This window comes from Puntigrus tetrazona, chromosome 22 (assembly GCF_018831695.1).
Source record: "Puntigrus tetrazona isolate hp1 chromosome 22, ASM1883169v1, whole genome shotgun sequence".
NCBI classification, from domain to species: Eukaryota; Metazoa; Chordata; class Actinopteri; order Cypriniformes; family Cyprinidae; genus Puntigrus; species Puntigrus tetrazona.
This window is the reverse complement of record NC_056720.1, coordinates 3,741,944-3,762,052: the sequence shown is the minus strand read 5'-3', so window position 1 is coordinate 3,762,052 and position 20,109 is coordinate 3,741,944. Positions and strand designations below refer to the sequence as shown.

General features: G+C 38.1%; 2 protein-coding genes across 2 annotated transcripts; both read left to right on the top strand.

Annotated features, from left to right (window-relative positions):
- The first annotated feature begins 14,248 nt into the window (after positions 1-14,248).
- Positions 14,249-17,507, top strand: LOC122328132 (GTPase IMAP family member 9-like). The gene is given in 4 exon segments (XM_043223842.1): positions 14,249-14,306; positions 15,775-16,395; positions 16,550-16,773; positions 16,776-17,507. Coding segments are annotated over 4 exon segments (1,584 nt in total). The 5' UTR covers positions 14,249-14,299.
- Positions 17,508-17,532: 25 nt separating this feature from the next.
- LOC122328131 (immune-associated nucleotide-binding protein 9-like) lies at positions 17,533-19,806 on the top strand (the record flags this gene model as incomplete). The annotated part of the gene is given in 3 exon segments (XM_043223841.1): positions 17,533-17,783; positions 18,439-18,944; positions 18,947-19,806. Coding segments are annotated over 3 exon segments (1,617 nt in total), but the record flags the coding sequence as incomplete, so codon positions are not given.
- Between the last annotated feature and the right edge of the window lie 303 nt (positions 19,807-20,109).

The following is a 20,109-nucleotide window of genomic DNA, read 5'->3' as shown; positions in this document are numbered from 1 at the left end:
TTACTTTTTCACGTCCTCTTCTGTGAAGTCATTTGTACTGCAGCACGAGTACGATTGAATGAGGTCCTGGAGCAGACAGAGACACACACTCTCTCACTCCATTTCTCATCTGAAGCTGTGAGAGATGTGGCTGCAGAAGGTATGGTTTTGACGACTGTGATGTGAATCTTCTCCACAGCTCCGCTGATTTCTCTCATTGAGACGCTAGAATCATATGGAGCTTTGCTCTGAAACGCTGTTGTACCCAGTATAATGTTTCCTACTTTGTTGTTTTCCCATTCATTCTTTCCTAGCAGAACAATCCTCAAATCACTCTCTGAAAAGAGCACAGACAGCACACATGCTGAGGTTTATACTATACTGTAATCACCTGCCCCTAAACAAATGTCACAGAAAACATTATGCATGTGCACATTATCAAAAAGCAACTCTTTGTGTGATTTAACAATTTAAAGTCAGTCTAGTAAGTCCAATAAACTAGATATTTGAACTTGTAGAATTGACAGCTCTCTAATACACATATTAAGAATCTCTCCGCATTTCAGCCAAGAGACCTGCAACTTATCCTTGCACCTGTTTCTGAGCAAATGGGTTGAATCGTTCAGCCAAAGCTAGGGGTTTAGTACCAGTATGTTTGGGTTTTAACGGAGCAATGGGATTCAAAGTAGACAAACATTTTTGATTGGAGCAATTAAAAAGTTTGTTCACATCTTGCATAGGAGATGACAGTTCGGGCAGAGGTGGACCGGTTATAGGCGTAAGAGGCAGCAGATATCTTACATGACTCATGAGTATCAGTCATGAAAAAGTATCAGTCTGTGGTCAGAGAAACAGGTTTCACTGATTTCAATAAAAACCAAGGCCAGCGATATAAGCATGAGTAGGCTCTTACACCCACTGCGCCAAAATAAGGTTTTAAAATCCTTTGAAGTAAATAAGTTGTGCAAGATAAAAGTTTAATTGACCAGAGAGCAAACGTTTAGTAATCCCATTCTGGTGTGCATTTCCAGAACAATGTGCGTAACTCCCCGCCTATTAACCACCGTGAGTACGATGCGTAGTTTTTGAAAGCGAATCTACGGTAGCTAGCGCAACTGTTTCCAGAACAAAGGTCGTTTAAACCACATTAGTTCAAAGACATGCGGTGGAGGAATAACTTTTTATATATGATTAGAGAGATCTCTAAGATGCTGCTATTTTGAACATGACACCTATTGACTAATTTACTGTTTTTGTTCACTGTATTTTTTAGGAAACGTGTAGTGAATTAGAGACCCTTAAAAAGACATGAAAATGTAACTTTTTGTCATTTAGAGTTTATTCTCAATTTTGATTGTGATTTTTTTCTCTCAAAAATTTAACATTTTTTCCTTGAAATATGAGTTTTGCTTTGTTTCACAGAACTGGGTCGCGTGCGAGGCTACGTGCGTGACGAGGTGGAGCTGTCAAAATATAGGGCGTGTCTGTTTGGGTGATTTCAAATATCGGCATTGGCTTCCAGAAATCTCGCCATCGTGCCTTTAAATGTTAACCCATTGCTTAAGAAGAGAAAACTCATGTTAACGAGCTGAGTCCACAGTCAACCTTTAGGAATGTATTATTACTTGTTCGCAAACACAAATCATAAAGGAAACGTTTTGGTGTTATTTTGTATCTAATTTGATTCCTACCTAAAATCCGACGCCATTTTAACACCAAAGACTTTGAAATCAGGAACCGAAAGATGAACACTGTGACGAGATAATCATCATATCTACTTTTTCTTTTTTCTGTTTAATATTTAATATGTTTCATTTCTGATCGCGATATTCTATACACGTCGCTTTCTATGAGGGATCTCTCATTCGAACACAGAAAATGCTCAAATAGTAGTGCCATCGGTTCATTTATTGTTACGTTGCATATTTTGTATCTCATCGGATTCTTACTCTGAAGCTGACGTCATTTTAATACCGAGGACTCCAATCAAAATGAAGGAAACGCCGCAGGACGAGAGATGATCGTCTGTGCGGCTTCTGAGGCTAAAATAACGGGGATGACGGCGCTGGAAGTCAAACTGAGGACAGTGAAACTGACGAAGAGCGGCGAACGAATACGAAAGTGAACTCGCGTGACAAGAGCAACAGACCGAGGAAGTCGCATTTAGTGAGATAGCATTTGTTACAAATGAACATTGTAATGCGCTATAATGAAACGCATGCCAAAGTACATGTTAACAACCTGGAAGTTATAGTATGCTCTAAGTCACATTTTGCTAATTTGAATTCATTTCCATTATTTGGACACATATTGCTTTCTAGAAAGGTTGAAGCACATCCAGTAGCTTAAGTTCCATTATTGGTGAGCAACCCTGTGTGGTCTTCTGCCGCGTAGTCCATCCTCCTCTGGTTTGACGTGTTGGGTAAACCAGAGATGCTCTTCTGCATGACCGGTTAAAGCAGTGCTTATTTGAGCAGCCTTTCTATCAGCTCAAACAGTCTGGCCTGCCTCTCTCAACCTCTGTATCAACAAGGCATCATACCCACAGACCTGTCAGCCACTGGACATTTTCTTTAGGACTGCTCTCTGTAAACCCTAGAGATGGTTGGGCGGAAATCCCAGCAGATCAGCAGTTTCTGAAATACTCAAACCAGCTGTTTGGCACCAACAACCACGCCACATTCAAAGTCATTTCAAATCAGCTTTCGTCTTGATCATGTCTACATGCATTGAGTTGCTGCCATGATTACGATTATAAATTTGCGTTAACGCAGTTAGACAGGCAGCCAACAGTACGTGAGTGTAATCATGTCTCAAATCAGCATTTTTCTGACATAGTAAACTCTAGGAAGTTGTTGGTTTATTGTGATAATAAAATTAAAATGAGCTTTATAATGTAAACATTGGACAAATTCTGTTTAAGTAACAGATTTTTATATATATGACGTATCAACTATTGAACATGTAGTTTATAGTCCTCATGAGGTACTGACAATGTAATTAAACATGGAGACTCTTGAACCTGGAGAAACTTTAGAAAGGCAAGAACATCTGAAACAGCAAATGGACGACTAGTAAAATGATATCTGCAGTGTCTTACCTGAGAAAAAAGTGATGCTTATAGAGAGCATGTTTTATTGTATGTATGTTCAGTGTGGATGAGCCTAGTATTAAATTACAATCTAATATAATAACAACATAATACCTTATGAGTGATTTGAGGGTAATTTCCACCAAACATACATTTTTAGTTTGCAAAAATATTTTTTAAAATACAAAAGAAAAGCATGTTAAAATGAATCGAATATAGCTGAAATATTTGCTAATCATAAGTATTATAGCAAACTTGAAATCAAACGTTAATGAGGGAATACACTGTTGTTTGTCTCAAATCGCTTTCTGAGTGGAAAATTAACCCCTAAAATAAACAAACATACTAGTATGTGAATATAAATACAAAACTAAATACAAATAAATGAACATTATTATAACAATAAACAGCTTTATGAGAAACTGTATTATCAATGAGGTACTGCTGTGAATATGTGTTGACCCTTCTGGATCAGAGATCCAGGACTGCAGCCACGCCCACCAGCGGAGAGGCCACCGATCACAGCCAGTAAAACTACAGCACTGTGCAGAGTCTGAATAAAACACATCACACTTCTGAGATCAGATCAGTACACAACACTAATATCATCAGCTAATATCAGCTCTGCTGCACCTGAACACGCAGACAGAGTCTGCCAAAGTCCAGATGTGTGGTCTGGTTTCATGGGGTTGTTGGGATCACACAGCTGTAGGTGCTTTATCCTGATATTCCACTCCAGAGGTAGAGAGACTGATGCTGAGATCAGACACACTGGATGCTGGACAATAAACTGTTTCCTTGTACCAGGAGAGAGTCACGTGACCCAATGCTCACCACCGAACACAAATAACGAAACAAGATGATGATGATGACGATAGTCAGTTTCTGCTGATGGCAGAACAGGCAGATGAGCTGAAAACACGAGATAAAGATAAATGGAGGATGAAGTAAAAATCATTAAAATAGTCTATTCTTTCTAGGACAAGAATAGACGTTTCAGCCCAAAGGCCTCTTTCAGTGTTAAAACCTTCACTCCAAATAAAAGTTGTGATGTGTAGAATAAAATAAAAAGATTATTATAGTACCAAGGATCTAGCGCACGAAAGAGTGTGGTGAAAACAAAGTCATTTTAACAAATTAGTCACAATAAGAGGCCTCTTAGATCTGCTTTAACTACAATAACTAAAATAGGTAAAACTGGTTTTCAATTCACTGTGAGACCGCTAGATAATAAAAAGACCAGCTGTCATTGTTGATCTGCATAATAAACCTAGTATGTTCATTTGTGATGTTCATGATGGTCAGAGATCCAGTTAGATCGTCCATCTTCAGTCTGTCTCTGAACCTCCCACAAGAACATTATAGACAGTATTTCTAAGCTTAACCTCTTTACTGATTATAGTTCTTGAAGTGTTTTCTAGTCCAAAACGCCCACTCTCTGAATAACATAATCATCCATTCTATAAAATCAGAATCTAGAGGACCGAATCTCCTCCCATCGCTGATATTTCACCTTATCATCAACCACACAGAGAAACAGACAGAAAAGGGTTTGTCAAAATGTAACCGTGAATGAATTCCATTTCAGTTTGTGAAAAATAATTGACTAACTTATTTATAGACATTGAGAAAAATAAATTGTGACGCGGGTTGATCAGTAATTCATAACGTCCATTGTAGAAACCTAGCGCCTGTGATGATCAGAGATCCGGCTTGAACATCCACCTTCAGTCTGCCTCTGAAACTCCCATAATGTGCTCATCGATGCCTCGAAGGTTACGCTAAGTCTAAAGAATAAAGTGTTTTCAATCCAAAGCCTACAAAATCTCATCATCATCCTTCATTTCAGTGAGACTAGAGCTAGAGCGATTAATCTCCTCAAGCACTGCAACGCGATCTAGACTACCAGACACAAAGACAAGAGAGTTTTTCCACAATGAACAGTGTTCAATAAAACAACAAAAATAAACGAATGGTGAACACCAATAGATAATGATATAAATAAATCCTGATATGATTAATTCTGTGTTACATAAGCTCCAGCATGTTTCATTGTGATACAGTGATGGTTGAGATCCTCTTTGTTTGTCCAGCTTCAGTCTGTCTCTGAATTCCCGTCAAGAACATCATCAGCCATGTCGCATAATGGTCTGTTTATTGATTTCATGATTAAAGTGTTTCCAAACCACCACTGAACTTCACTATCATCCTTACTTCAGTAAGATCAGAGTTGAGAGGATTGAATCTCTCCTTCACTGACACCATCTATTTCTTTCAGCAAACACAGAGAGAATAAACAGAACATGTTTTGTTACAGCTATAATGTTTCTAAAAAAGTATAAAGTGAATAATTTTGGTAAATTGACAAAAAGTGGATGCTGTGTTTGCATAAAAAGGAGAAATCTTTATCTTACCAGAGACGATGAGAGTGGGAAAATGATGCTCATGTGGTTATCAGTACAAATAACGCTCCAGTATCTTCAGTTCTGGTGTTAGTGATGGTCAGAGATCCGGTTTGTTTGTCCAGTTTGAATGGGTCTGTGAACCTCTGTCAAGAACATCATCATACACAGCTATTCTATCAGCCTTTTATTGATTTCAGCCAATAAAGTTATTTCTATCCCAAACCTCCACTGAATCAGATCATCATCAATTAATTAGTCAGACTAGCTTTAGAGTGACTGAATCTCCTCTCCATCACTGACACTCAACCTCGCTCATCATCCCCAAACACTCCTGAAGAACAAAGTTTGTCACCGATGAGCTCCAAAATAACATTAGTCTTTACGGTAATCTTGAACAGAAGCTGCTTCAAACTTACCTCCAGACGTCACAAGCACAAAGAACAAAACAAATTTCGAGAACATTTTCTCATCGTTCTTCTGAAAAGCCCACTGATAGCAGGGCCAGGACGTCTCTGGAAACACAATTGTAATTGATGCCGTGTGGGTTGTGGTCTTCCCCAAACAAGATTGTGCCTCTGTCATGCCTATTTCTCGCACAAACCACTGACCTCTTTCAACCACACAGACAAACTAACGAGAAGCTGTTTTTCCACCGAAAAACTAACCACATTAGACCTAGATAAATGAGACCACAGAGGTTTTAACTTCAACTCACAAACTGCTCTACATCTATGAATAACACTCAGCGTTGCATTGCATGTGTGCCTTTGATGAGCCGCTGTTCTGTGAAATCCACAAGAGAAGCGTAGGGCCATCTTGCCGCTTGAGACCTCCTTCGCTCGCCTCCACTGTACCTGCAAGAATACTTTTTATTGCTTGGTTTTTCAAATGTAAAACCTCTCCGAAGAAAAAATCATACAACAAATAGCAGTCCTTGAAAGCAATCTGTTTTTATGGTTTCGGTTGTTTCAATTTGTTACCATGTACCTTTTTACATTTAATGACTAGCATTTTAGAGACACTTCATCAGTCGTTTTAAATTTCAAAAGTTCTGTTTTTCAGGTGCTGCAATATTTGACTTTCTGAAATTATGGATTGAGGATATGTTTGTGACGGAATGACCAGCATTTTCCCGGAGGGAGGGAGTTTTTACACTTTGAAAACCGCAATAAAATGTTCTGCAGGTACAGTGAGACGGCAGCTTAAGGAGGTCTTTCAAACGCAAAGATGGCTCTCGCTTCTTTGGTGGTTTTAAGAACAGTAGTTCACTGCTTTATATGCAATGCAAACACTGAGTGTTATTCACTGAATGTAGAGCAGTTTGTGAGTTAAAGTTAAACCTCCTGTGGTCTCATTTATCTAGGGTCTACTGGTTCGGTTTTCGTGGAAAATAGCTTGGCAAGTATTTGTCTGCAGGTGTGGTTGAAAGAGGTCAGTGGTTTGTGCAAATAAACTGCATGAGGCACAATCTGTTTGGGGAAGCACCACAAACATCTGCATCAGTACAATTGTGTTTCAGAGACGCCTAGCCCTGCTATCGTGGGCTTTTCAGAACCGATGAGGAAAATGTTTCTAGTTTGTTTTGCTCTTTTTGTGCTTGTGGCGTCTGGAAGGTAAGTTTGAAACGCTTGTTCAGGTACCGTAGTAAGACTCACGTTATTTTACTTTCATCGTGACAAACTTTGTCTTCAGGAGTGTTTGGGATGATGAAGGCAGGTTAGTGTCATGATGGAGGAGATCTCAGTCACTCTAAAAACTAGTCTGACTGAATTAATTGATGATGATCTGATTCAGTGGAGGTTTGGGATAGAAATAACTTATTGGCTGAAATCAATAAAAGGCTGATAGAATAGCTGTGCATGATGATGTTTCTTGACGGGAGATTCACAGACCGACTGAAGCTGGACAAACAAACCGATTCTGACCATCACTAACACCACAGAACTGAAGATACTGACGTTATTTATTACTGATAAAACCACACGAGCATCATTTTACCTCTAATGTCTCTGGTAAGATAAAGATTTCTCCCTTGTCACAAACACAGCATCCACTTTTTGTCAATTTTCAAATTATTCACTTTATGCTTTTTAGAAACATTTATAACTGTAACAAAACATGTTTCTGTTTGTTCTCTCTGTGTTTGCTGAAAAAGAAATAAAGATGGTGTCAGTGAAGGAGGGGAGATTCAATCACTCTCAACTCTGATCTTACTGAAGTAAAGGATGATGATGAAGTTCAGTGGTGGTTTGGAAACACTTAATCGCTGAAATCAATAAACAGACCGACATCCATGACTGTGGGCTTTGATGATGTTCTTGGACGGGAGATTCAGAGGACAGACTGAAGCTGGACAAACCAAAGAGGATCTCTAACCATCACTAACATCACAATGAAACATGCTGGAGCTTATGTAACACTGATCAATCATATCAGGATTTATTTATATCTCATTGTCTATTGTGAGTCAATGCGTTCACCATTTCGTTTATTTTTTTGTTGTTTTATTTGAACACTGTTCATTTATGGGAAAAACTCTCTTGTCTGTCTTTGTGTCTGGTGATCTAGATCACGTTACTGCGATTAAGCTTGAGGAGATTCAATCACTCTGAACTCTGGTCTCACTGAAATGAAGGATGATGATGAGATTTTGTAGAAGCTTTGGATTGAAAACACTTTGATAGCTGAACTTAACGTAACCGCTAAAGGCATCGATGTATATGAGCACATTTATGGGAGTTTCAGAAGAGGCAGACTGAAGGTGGATGTTCAAACCGGATCTCTGATCATCACAGGCGCTAGGTTTCACCACAATGGACGTTATGAATTACTGATCAACCACGTCACAATTTATTTTTTTCTCAATGTCTATCGTAAGTTAGTCAATGGTATTTTTCACAAACTGAAATGAATTCATTCACAGTTTACATTTTGACAAACCCTTTTCTGTCTGTTCTCTGTGTGGTTGATGATAAAGGTGAAATATCAGCGATGGAGGAGGTTCCAGTCACTCTAGATTCTGATTTTTGCGAAATGGATGATTATGTTATTCAGTGGGCGTTTTGGACTGAAAACTTACTTCAAAACTATAATAATCAGTAAAGAGGTTAACAGAAATACTGTCTATAATGTTCTTGACGGAGAGTTCAGAGACAGACTGAAGATGGGCGATCTAACCAGGATCTCTGACCATCATGAACATCACAAATGAACATACTGGAGTTTATTATCTGCAGATCAACAATGACAGCTGGTCTTTTTATTATCTCGCAGTCTACGGTGAATTTGAAAACTAAGTTTACCTATTTTAGTTATTATGGATTAAAGAAAGCAGATCTAAAGAAGCCTCTTATTGTGACTAATTTATTTAAAAATGACTTTGCTTTCACCACACTCTTTTACGTCGCTAGTCCTTTAATTTTTATAATAATCTTTTATTTTATTCTACACATCACAACTTTTTATTTGCGGTGAAGGTTTTAACACTGAAAGAGGCCTTTGGGCTTGAAACGTCATTTTATTCTTGTCCTAAGAAAAGAATAGACTATTTTAATGGTTTTTACTTCATCCTCATTTATCTTTATCTCGTTTTCAGCTCATCTGCCTGTTCCTGCCATCAGCAGAAACTGTTCTTCGTCATCATCATCATCTTGTTCGTTGTTGTGGTTCGGTGGTGAGCGTGGGTCACGTGACTCTCTCCTGGTACAAAGGAAACAGTTTATTGTCCAGCATCAGTGTGTCTGATCTCAGCATCAGTCTCTCTCTACACTCTGGAGGTGGAATATCAGGATAAAAACACCTACAGCTGTGTGATCAACAACCCCATCAGAAACCAGACCACACATCTGGACTTCCAGCAGACTCTGTCACACGTGTTCAGGTACAGCAGAGCTGATATTAGCTGATGATATTAGTGTTTATTGTCTGATCTGATCTCAGTGTGATGTGTTTATTCTCAGACTCTGCACAGTGCTGTGGTTTTACTGAAGCTGTGATCCGATTGGCCCTCTCCGCTCTGGTGGGCGTGGCTACAGTCCTGGATCTCTGATCCAGAAGAGATCAAGCACATATTCACACAGCAGTTACCTCATTGATAATACAGTTTCTCCTATAAAGCTGTTTATTATTTATAATAATGTTCATTTATTTGTATTTGGTTTTGTATTTATATTACATACATACTGGTATGTTTGTTTATTTTAGGGTTAATTTCCTCTGAAAACGATTTGAGGACAAACAACAATGTATTCCCTCATTAACGATTTAAAAAAAATTTCAGAGTTTGCTATATACATGCTTATGATTATAAAATATTTCATTGCTTATATTAGATTAATTTTAACATGCTTTTTGTATTTTTAAAAAAAAATATTTTTGCAAACTAAAGTAACATGTTTGATTGGAGAAATACCCTCAAATCACTCATAAAGGTAGTGTGTTGTTTATTATTATATTAGATTGTATTTAATACTGAGCTCATCTACACACTGAACATGCATACAATAAAACATGCTCTCCCTATAAAGCATCACTTTTTTTCTCAGGTAAGACACACAGATATCATTTTACTAGTCACGTCCATTTGCTGTTTGAATGTTCTTGCCTTTCTAAAGTTTTCTCAGGTTCAGAGTCTCCATGTTTAATTACATTAATGTCCAGTGCCTCACTTGGAGGACTATAAACTACATGTTCAATAGTTGATCGTCATATATATCTAAAAAATCTGTTACTTAAACAGAGATTTGTCAATGTTTACATTATAAAGCTCATTTTTAATTTTATTATCCACAATAAAACCAACAACTTCCCTAGAGTTTACTGTAAGCTCAGAAAATGCTGATTTAGGAGACATGATTACACTCACCGGCCACTTTATTAGCTGCACCTGTCTAACTGCACGCTAACGCAAATTTATAATCGGCTTCCAATCACATAGCAGCAACTCAATGCATGTAGACATGATCAAAGACGAAGGCTGATTTAAGTGACTTTGAATGTAGCGTGGTTGTTGGTGCCAAACAGCTGGTTTGAGTATTTCAGAAACTGCTGATCTACTGGGATTTTCACGCCCAACCATCTCTAGGGTTTACAGAGAACCGGTCCTAAAAGAGAAAATGTCCAGTGAGCGGCAGGTCTGTGGAACGCAAATGCCTTGTTGATGCCAGAGGTTAGAAGAGAACGGCCAGACTGTTTTCGAGCTGATAGAAAGGCTACTAACTCAAATAAGCACTGCTTACAACCGAGGTATGCAGAAGAGCATCTCCTGAACGCAACGTCAAACCTTGAGGAGGATGGACTACAGCAGCAGAAGACCACACAGGGTGCCGCTCCTGTCAGCTAAGAACTTAAAGCTACTGAATGTGCTTCAACCTTTCTGAAAGCAATGTATGTCCAAATAATGAAATGAATTCCAAATTACTTAAAAATGTGACTTAAAACATACTATAACTTCAGGTTATTTAACAATGTACTTTGAAAGCATGGCTTCATTGCTTTTGTTACAATGTTCATTTGTAACATATGCTCTCTCACTAAACCGACTTCCCCGCGCTCTCGGTCTGTATGCTTTTGTCACGCGAGTTTCACTTTCGTATTCGTTCGCCGCTCTTCGTCAGTTTCCGCTGTCCTCGGTTTGACTTCAGCACCGTCATCCCCGTTATTTTAGCCTCAGAAGCCGCACAGACGATGATCTCTCGTCCTGCGGCGTTTTCCTTTCGATTTTGATTTCTGAGTCCTCGGTGTTAAAATGGCGTCAGCTTCAGGTAAGAATCAAATGAGATACAAAATATGAAAAACGTAATAACAATAAATGAACCGATGGCACTACTATTTTAGACATTTTTGTGTTCGAATGAGGATCCTCATAGAAAGCGACGTGTATAGAATATCATGATCAGAAATGAAGCACTTAAATATTAAACAGAAAAAGAAAAAGTGAATGTGATGATTATCTCTCGTCCTACAGTGTTCATCTTTCGGTTCTGATTTCCAAGTCTTTGGTGTTAAAATGGCGTCAGATTTTAGGTAGGAATCAAATTAGATACAAAATATGCAAAAACGTTTCCTTTATGATTTGTGTTTGCGAACTTTCATTAATAATACATTCTAAAGGTTGACGTGGACTCCAGCTCGTTAACGTAAAAGTTTTCTCTTCTTAAGCAATAGGTTAACATTTTAAAGGCACGGTAACGATTTTCTGAAGCCAATGCCGATATTTGAAATCACCCAAACAGACACGCCCTATTTTGGCAGCTCACCCCTGCACGTGCGTAGCCTATGCGACTCCAGTTCTGTGAAACAAAGCAAAACCTTACATTTAGCGAAAAATGTTAAATTTTGAGAGAAAAAAATCACAATCAAAATTGAGAATAAACTCCTTAAATGACAAAAAAGTTACATTTTGCGTCTTTTAAGGGTCTCTAATTCACTACACGTTTCCTAAAATACAGTGAACAAAAACAGTAAATTAGTCAATAGGTGTCATGTTCAAAACAGCAGCATCTTAGAGATCTCTCTAATCATATATAAAAGTTATTCCTCCACCGCATGTCTTTGAACTAATGTGGTTTAAAGCGACCTTGTTCTGGAAACAGTTGCGGCTAGCTACTGTAGTTCGTTTTTCAAAACTACTATCGTACCACGGTGGTTAATAGGCGAGGATTACGTCATTGTTCTGGAAATGCACACAGAATGGGATTACTAAGCGTTTGCTCTGGTCAATTAAACTTTTATCTTGCACAACTTATTTACTTCAAAGGATTTTAAAAACCTTATTTTGCGCAGTGGGTGTAAGAGCCTACTCATGCTTATACGTTGGCCTTGGTTTTATTGAAATCAGTGAAACCTGTTTCTCTGACCACAGACTGATACTTTTTCATGACTGATACTCATGAGTCATGTAAGATATCTGCTGCCTCTTACGCCATAACCGGTCCACCTCTGCCCGAACTGTCATCTCCTATGCAAGATGTGAACAAACTTTTTAATTGCTCCAATCAAAAATGTTTGTCTACTTTGAATCCCATTGCTCCGTTAAAACCCAAACATACTGGTACTAAAAGCTTTGGCTGGGCGATTCAACCCATTTTGCTCAGAAACAGGTGAGGATAGTTGCAGGTCTCTTATGAAATCTTGAGGAGATTCTTAATATGTGTATTAGAGAGCTGTCAATTCTGCCAAGTTCAAATATCTAGTTTATTGGACTTACTAGACTGACTTTAAATTGTTAAATCACACAAAGAGTTGCTTTTTGATAATGTGCACATGCATAATGTTTTCTGTGACATTTGTTTAGGGGCAGGTGATTACAGTATAGTATAAACCCAGCATGTGTGTGCTGTCTGTGCTTTTTCAGAGAGTGATTTGAGGATTGTTCTGCTAGGAAAGAATGAATGGAAAACAACAAAGTAGGAAACATTATACTGGGTACAACAGCGTTTCAGAGCAAAGCTCCATATGATTCACAGCGTCTCAATGAGAGAATCAGCGGAGCGGTGGAGAAGATTCACATCACAGTCGTCAAAACCTACCTTCTGCAGCCACATCTCTCACAGCTTCAGATGAGAAATGGAGTGAGAGAGTGTGTCTCTGTCTGCTCAGGACCTCATTCAATCGTGACTCGTACTGCGGTACAATGACTTCACAGAAGAGGACGTGAAAAAAGTAAATAATGTGCTGAACCTTTTCAGTAAGCAGGCCATTAAACATGCTATAGTGGTGACAACGGATGAAGATACATTCGCATCCAAAATTACATCATTTCAAATTAACAAGCTATGGAATAATCCGGTTTATAATTTAATAAAGGAATGTGGAGGAGGACATCTTAAATTTGATTTCAAAATTCAGCGTGGCGCTCTGAGATTGTGAAAATGACAGAGGAGATACTCAAGAAAGAAAACGAAGAATTTCTCATCTGTAACATGTATGAAGATGGAGGTGATGGATCATCGGTGGATGAAGTGGGTGGAGATCCTGTTGAGGGCACCAGAATGGGACGTAATGGAGGAGGTTTGTCAAAGCCTTATTTTTTAAATAATAATACGAGATAGGTTATATGTGCATATATATGTACCAATATATAGGTTTGGTGATTTATTCCTCTAATGGCTGATGACAACATTGAATATACTTCTTTAAATGTTGTTTTCAGTGATGCCTACTGGAAAAACCAAACTGAACTTTGTGATTTGTGGAAATAATACTACGCTCAAGATGTCAGTGTCTAAAGTCATTCGAGGGACCATCAATAAACCAAAGAACAAACTTTTACTTCAGAAAGAGAGGAGCAATGTGTGCGTGAAGAAAGAGGAGAGAAGGTACAATGGGCGGCAGGTCTGTGTAATAGAGCTTCCTGTCCTCACTCAGCTCTCGGAGGAGGAAGTGATGCGTCAGACCCACCTTTCTGTGTCCTCTCTGTGAACCTGGAGTCCATGCGTTCATCCTTGTTACTCCGGTCCAGTCCACTTACTATGGAAGACAGAGCAGAAATGGAAGATTAACAGAATATTTCCTCTAAAGAGCACTTCATGGTGCTTTACACTCACGGATCTCACGGTTGACAAAAGCGTGACTCGATTTTGTAGAGTCCACAGAATCTCAGAGGATTGTGAGACTCTATGGGAGCTGGCACAGTGTGATGGGGATAAAGGACCAGAGAAGCCCAGAACAGATCTCAAACCTGTTTAACTGTATAGAGATTATGAAGACTGAACCCTACTCTCTTCAGATGTACCGACAGCTCAGAGAGAGGAGAGTCAGAGAACTAGAGGAGAAACTGAGCACGAGAGACAATGAAATCAAAGAGTTACAGCAGAAGATCAAGATGCTGGGTGAGAGGATTAATTTTTTCTGGATACATTTCTATATCTACAGGCTATTTACCGCTTATTTACAGTACAGCATTATACTGGAATAGCCATACATTATAGCCATGGTTGGCATTTTTCTTTTCAAAGCTGTTAAAAAGTGGTTCAGACCAACCACCTAAACAATTGTAGCCAAAACAATCAAAGAAAAAACAATCAAAGATATCTAACTTTTTTAAGTGTCACGATCAGGCATGAAATAGGACATTAATATTGAAGAATTTTCACTACAGATTTTCAATTTTCAATCAAGATTTAAAGCCATTTTTATAGGGAGTTACAAATGACAAATTTCACACAGAGTATACTTGGTTCAGAGTATTCTTAAGGATTGTTTTTTTTAATGTTTGCATGCCTATAACACAAGGAGTATGAAAGATTTAAGCATTTTGCCATCTTTTGAACACCTCTCAGACATGCTTCTATCTTTCTGAATGGAGAAACATCAAATTCTAAAAAATGATGACTAATCAAACAATATTTTATATTTGAAAACACCATTGAAATATGACAACAACAAGCAGTCTTATGAAGTGTGTTTATTATGTTCAAATACATAAATAAAAGCTTGATTTTAATACTAGACCAGCCAATGCACATGTGTAATAGTCAATAAAAAGGCATATTCTATTGGCAATTGGATGGAAGTTCGCGAACCAGATGCACGACACAAAGAGTTTAAACACGCAGTATTGCAACACGTTTTAAACAAATCCTGCAGATGATTGCATTCACATCAATGTCACGTTCACCATCACATGCTCTCCATCTGAAAACAGGTGATGGATATTTACTCTACGCCAAATTACGCTAATCAAGGAACCGGCTTTACTGACGAGATGCAGCCCAACTGTTCATACTTTACTAAGAGTTTACAGTTAATCCTGGTCATTTTTAGTCTAAACATTAATACACTTATGGGTTACTGTTGTTATTTACGTATTGGCATTGTCAACAGTGATGACTAGATAAACGCAAAATGGTGTTTGGTGTGAAAATAGGTAGGACATAGAGCTACACCAAAATTAAACAACACAAGGCTTTAAAATGATGATTCCAAAAGAAAAGCTTCTCAGGAACCAGATTATTTGAATGCTTCTCGAGTTAAAGGCATGCAAACTTTGAAAAAGGTATATTTATGCCACTCAGTCTGGCAATTGTCCTGACAGAAGGAAGTGAGATCCCTAGTTTCAACATTATTTGATCATTCCTCTTTTTAAAAGAAAATAATGATTTGGGAATGTCTTTAGAACTGAATTACAGAAAGCCTTAAAATTTAAGATGCCCAAAGGCGAGTTTGTTTGAAACAAAGGCAATAAGATATCTGTAACACATCTTAGTTACAGGCATGCAAAAAGAGGAGAAAAAAGCGCTGTGTCCTATGTTGAAATTAATCTGTATTCAAATCAACTTGTTTCATCTTTTCACACAGTTCCAGAGGGTGTGAAGCTGAATCTGGTTGTGTGTGGGAGTAACAATGAATTAAAATCCTTCATATCAAACCTGATCCTGAATCAGAGCGAGGAGAGATCCGAGTGTGCGAGGAGAGACGTGGAGCTTCACGGACGTCTGATCAGTCTGGTGGAGCTTCCAGCTCTGTTCAGCACTCAGCTCTCAGAGGAGGAAGTGATGCGCCAGACTCACCGCTGTGTGTCTCTCTTTCATCCTGGAGTTCATGCTTTCCTCCTCGCTCTTCCTGATGGTCCAATCAATAATGAAGATAAAGCAGAAACCGAGAGGATCCAGAGGATCTTCAGCTCAGAAATCAACAAGCACATCATGATCCTCATAAAGCAGAAAACAGAAGAGCAGACGGCAGAAGGAAATGATGAAACACAGTCTGTCATTGAGAGTTTTGGAGGACGACGTCATTTTGTCGGACCGAACACGAAAGGGTCTCAGTTGGTAGAGAAACTTAAGAAGATGGTTGCGGAAAATAGTGGTGAATGCTTCACCACAGAGACACTGTTGGATGCACAGATGGAAAAACTGCAGAAATTTGAAGAAATGAAGAGGAGGATCCATTCGTTAGAGACGTGGTTTCAGACACAAGGTAATGACCAGAAAATCTGCATGAATTAAACGCTTTTCATAACTGTTCAAGGTAAAACAATAACATATGCAAAGTTAAAGTCATTTGATGATTTAGTATGTGTTATATACAATTGGCACTCTTTAAAATTAGTTTTTATTTTATCTATGTTTAGATTCAGGAACTAGAGAAGATGAACTGAGGATTGTACTCCTCGGAAAAACTGGGGTTGGGAAGAGTTCAACTGGAAACACCATCTTAGGAAGAGAAGCGTATATATCAGACCTTTCTGGAAGTTCTGTTACTAAAGTGTGTCAGAAAGAGACAGATGAAATCAACAGCAGACACATTACTGTGATTGATACTCCTGGACTTTTTGACACTGAACTCAGTAACGTGAAGAAATTCAGAGAGAAATCAGAAATTGCATCTCCATGATCCTGCCTGGACCACATGTGTTTCTCTTAATGATTCCTCTGGGAAGATTCACTCAAGAGGAAGAAAAATCGGTAAAGATCATCCGAGACACGTTTGGAGAAAACTCATTAATGTACACCATAGTGCTGTTTACCAACGGAGACCAACTGAAGAACAAAAGCATCGAACAGTTCCTGGAAAACTCTGGGATTGCTCTTAAAAACCTCATTGCTGAGTGTGGAAACAGATACCATGTGTTCAATAATGAGAGCAAAGACCGGACACAGGTGAATGATCTACTGCAGAAGATAGATGAAATGGTGAAAGCAAACGGAGGGAGTTACTACTCATGCAAGATGTTCAGAGAGATGGAAAGAGAAATACAAGAGAAACAAAAGAAGATACTGACTGAGAAAGTGGAGAACCTGAACAGAGAAAAAGAAGAATTGATGAAGAAACATAAAGAGGAGAAAAGAAAGTTGAAGACTAAGATGGAGGAAGAGCATAACAAAGAGAAAAAGAGAAGAGAAGAGGAATTTAGAGAAAGAGAAGATCGATATAAAAGAGACATTAAAGACATAGAGGAACAAAGAGAAAAATCACGAGAAGAACTGAAGAGAGAACGAGAGGAATGGGAGAGACTGAAACAACAGGAAAGACAAAGGAGAGAAGAGGAGGATGAGAAATTGAGAAAAAGAACAGGCGATGTGGAATGAATATAATCAAAGACTGAATATGATTATGAAAGAAGAGAGACAGAAACGTGAGGCAGAGAGAAAGAGAATAGAAGAGGAATATATAGAGGAACAATATAAAAGAGAGATTAAAAATATAGAGGACCAAGAGACAAAGATACTAGAAGAGCTGAAGACAGAACGAGAGGAATGGGAGAAACAGAAACAACTGGAAAGACAAAGAGAGGAAGAAGAGAAAGAAACACATAGATTAAATGAACTTCCTACTGGAGGTCCTGACGCTCAGCGCTCCAAAGAGTGAGTCAAACAATAACTAGCTAATTCTGAATGTAATTTGTAAATAATTATATATATATAAGCTCATCATTCTAAAAAAGCGGGTGTGCTCTGATTGGCCGGCTATCCAGTGCGTTGTGATAAAAATGTTACTCCCTTACTCCCACATAACATACAAGGCATTTATTGCATCCAGATTAAAAATGACAGTCGAGTAATCATTATTATTTTTTTACTTAGAATTATATAATCCCAACTTATGTTACATCAACTGTCATCATACATCATACATAATTTTTATGGATTGATTTTAATAACCTTACTGGAAGTGTGCACTAAAAATACATTCATATGGAATCGGATCAGTACTCTGTATAGAGAGATACTCAATATTCAATGACTTGGATGAGATTGGAGATATCAGAATTACGCCCTATATTGTTAAATATGAGAAAAGAAGGCTGTGAAAATAAGTCAGCACTGCTTATTTTTTTGGTTATTTGCAAAATGTCACAAAATGTCTTTGATCTAATTATTATTATTATTATTATTATTATTATTATTATTATTAAGAAGAAACAGTTTTATTAGTAAACTAATAGTTAAAATGTTATGTTTGAGTCTTATTGGTCCGCGCCTGCATTTAATAATTGTTTGTTAATCTGTTAACTTTATTATTGTCATTTTCAGATGAAGAAGATTCACCATCGGATCCAGAATCTTTGAGAATCTTGCTGTTTGGGGGGACAGGAAATGGAAAGTCTTCAACAGGAAACACTATCTTTGGAAAACCTTGCTTTTACAGTAAGGAGAGTTCATGTTTAGTGACCACAACATGTACAAAGGTCATGGGTGAAGTTAACGGTCGGTCAGTAGCTGTTATTGATACTCCAGGACTCTTCGACCCCTCACTGACAAAAGAGCAAGTGCAGGAAGAAATAATGAAATGCATTTCACTGTCAGCCCCTGGACCTCATGTGTTTATCGTTGTCTTTGACATGTGGAAAATCACCAAGGAGGAGAAAGACACTTTAGAAATGATATTGAAGATATTTGGCCCAGAAGCTGCAGGTTTCAGCATTGTTCTTTACACTGGAGGAGACAACCTAAAGAAAAACCAAACAATAGAACAATATGTAGAGAAATATAAAAATGCTGAACTTGACAAACTGATCAAAGATCGTAAGAGAGATTCCTGGCTTTTAATAACACAAAAGTGCAGGATCAGACACAAATTCAGCTGCTGTTAAAAAAAATAGAAGAAATTAACCAATCTAATCAGGGTAGATTTTTCACTAATGAGATGTTTGAGGAGGCAGCGGTCTCCACTGAACAGAGAATGAAAATGATCAAAGAAAAGGAAGGAAAAAATCAGGCTCATGTTGATGAATTAACAGCCAAGTATATTAAGGAAGACAGAATTATGAGAAAAAGGCTGGAAGAGAAAAAACAAAGGATGGATGAGGAAATTGAGAGACTGAAGAAGAAGTTTAAAGAACAAGAGGAAATACTCTGGAGAGAGTTTGAGGAGAAAGAAAAATCAGAGAAGGAGAAACAAGAGATTGAGGATCAGAAACAATCGGAGCTGGAAAAACAACAAAAACACAAATATGAGCAAAACTTAGAAGAGATGAAGAGAGAAAATGAAGATCAGATAAAATGGTGTGAAGATCAGCAAAAAAAAAGAGAAGAAGAAGATGAAACAAGAGAAGAAAAATATAAACAAGATCTAGAAAAGATGAAAAATGATCATCAGCACATCGTGGCAGAGTTAAAAATAAATCAGGAAGAGGAAATAGAAAAGAAAGATTCAGAGAAGCGAATAAGGAAGGACAGAGAAGAGAAAGAAAGAGAAGAATGGAAGAGAAAATTAAAAGAGGCTGGAAAAGATGAAGAGACCAAACGACAGCAGAGAGAATGGGAGGAAGAAAAGAAAAGACAGACGATAGAACTAAAGGAGGATGAAAGAAAGAGAAAAGAGAGGCACGAGGAACAGCTGAGAGAAAAACAAGAAGAGCTGGAGAACAAGGAGAAGAAATTTCAAAGAGAGAGAGAAGAGGAAAGACAAAAGAGAGAGGAGGAGAAACAGCAACAGGAAAGAGAGAGAGAACAGAAGAATAGAGAATATGAAGAAAAGAAAAATGAAATGAAGAGGCATTATGAGCAGCTGGAAAGAGAGAAGAAAGAAGAAACGACAGAAAAGAAAACAAGAGGATGAAGAGAGACGAGAGGCGAAGAGAAAGAGATGGGACAAAATGATGGAAAAACTGAGACAGGAGCAAGACGAGGAGATCAGGAGAAGAGAACGAGAAGAGAGAGAAAGAATAGACAGAGAAGAAAAACATGT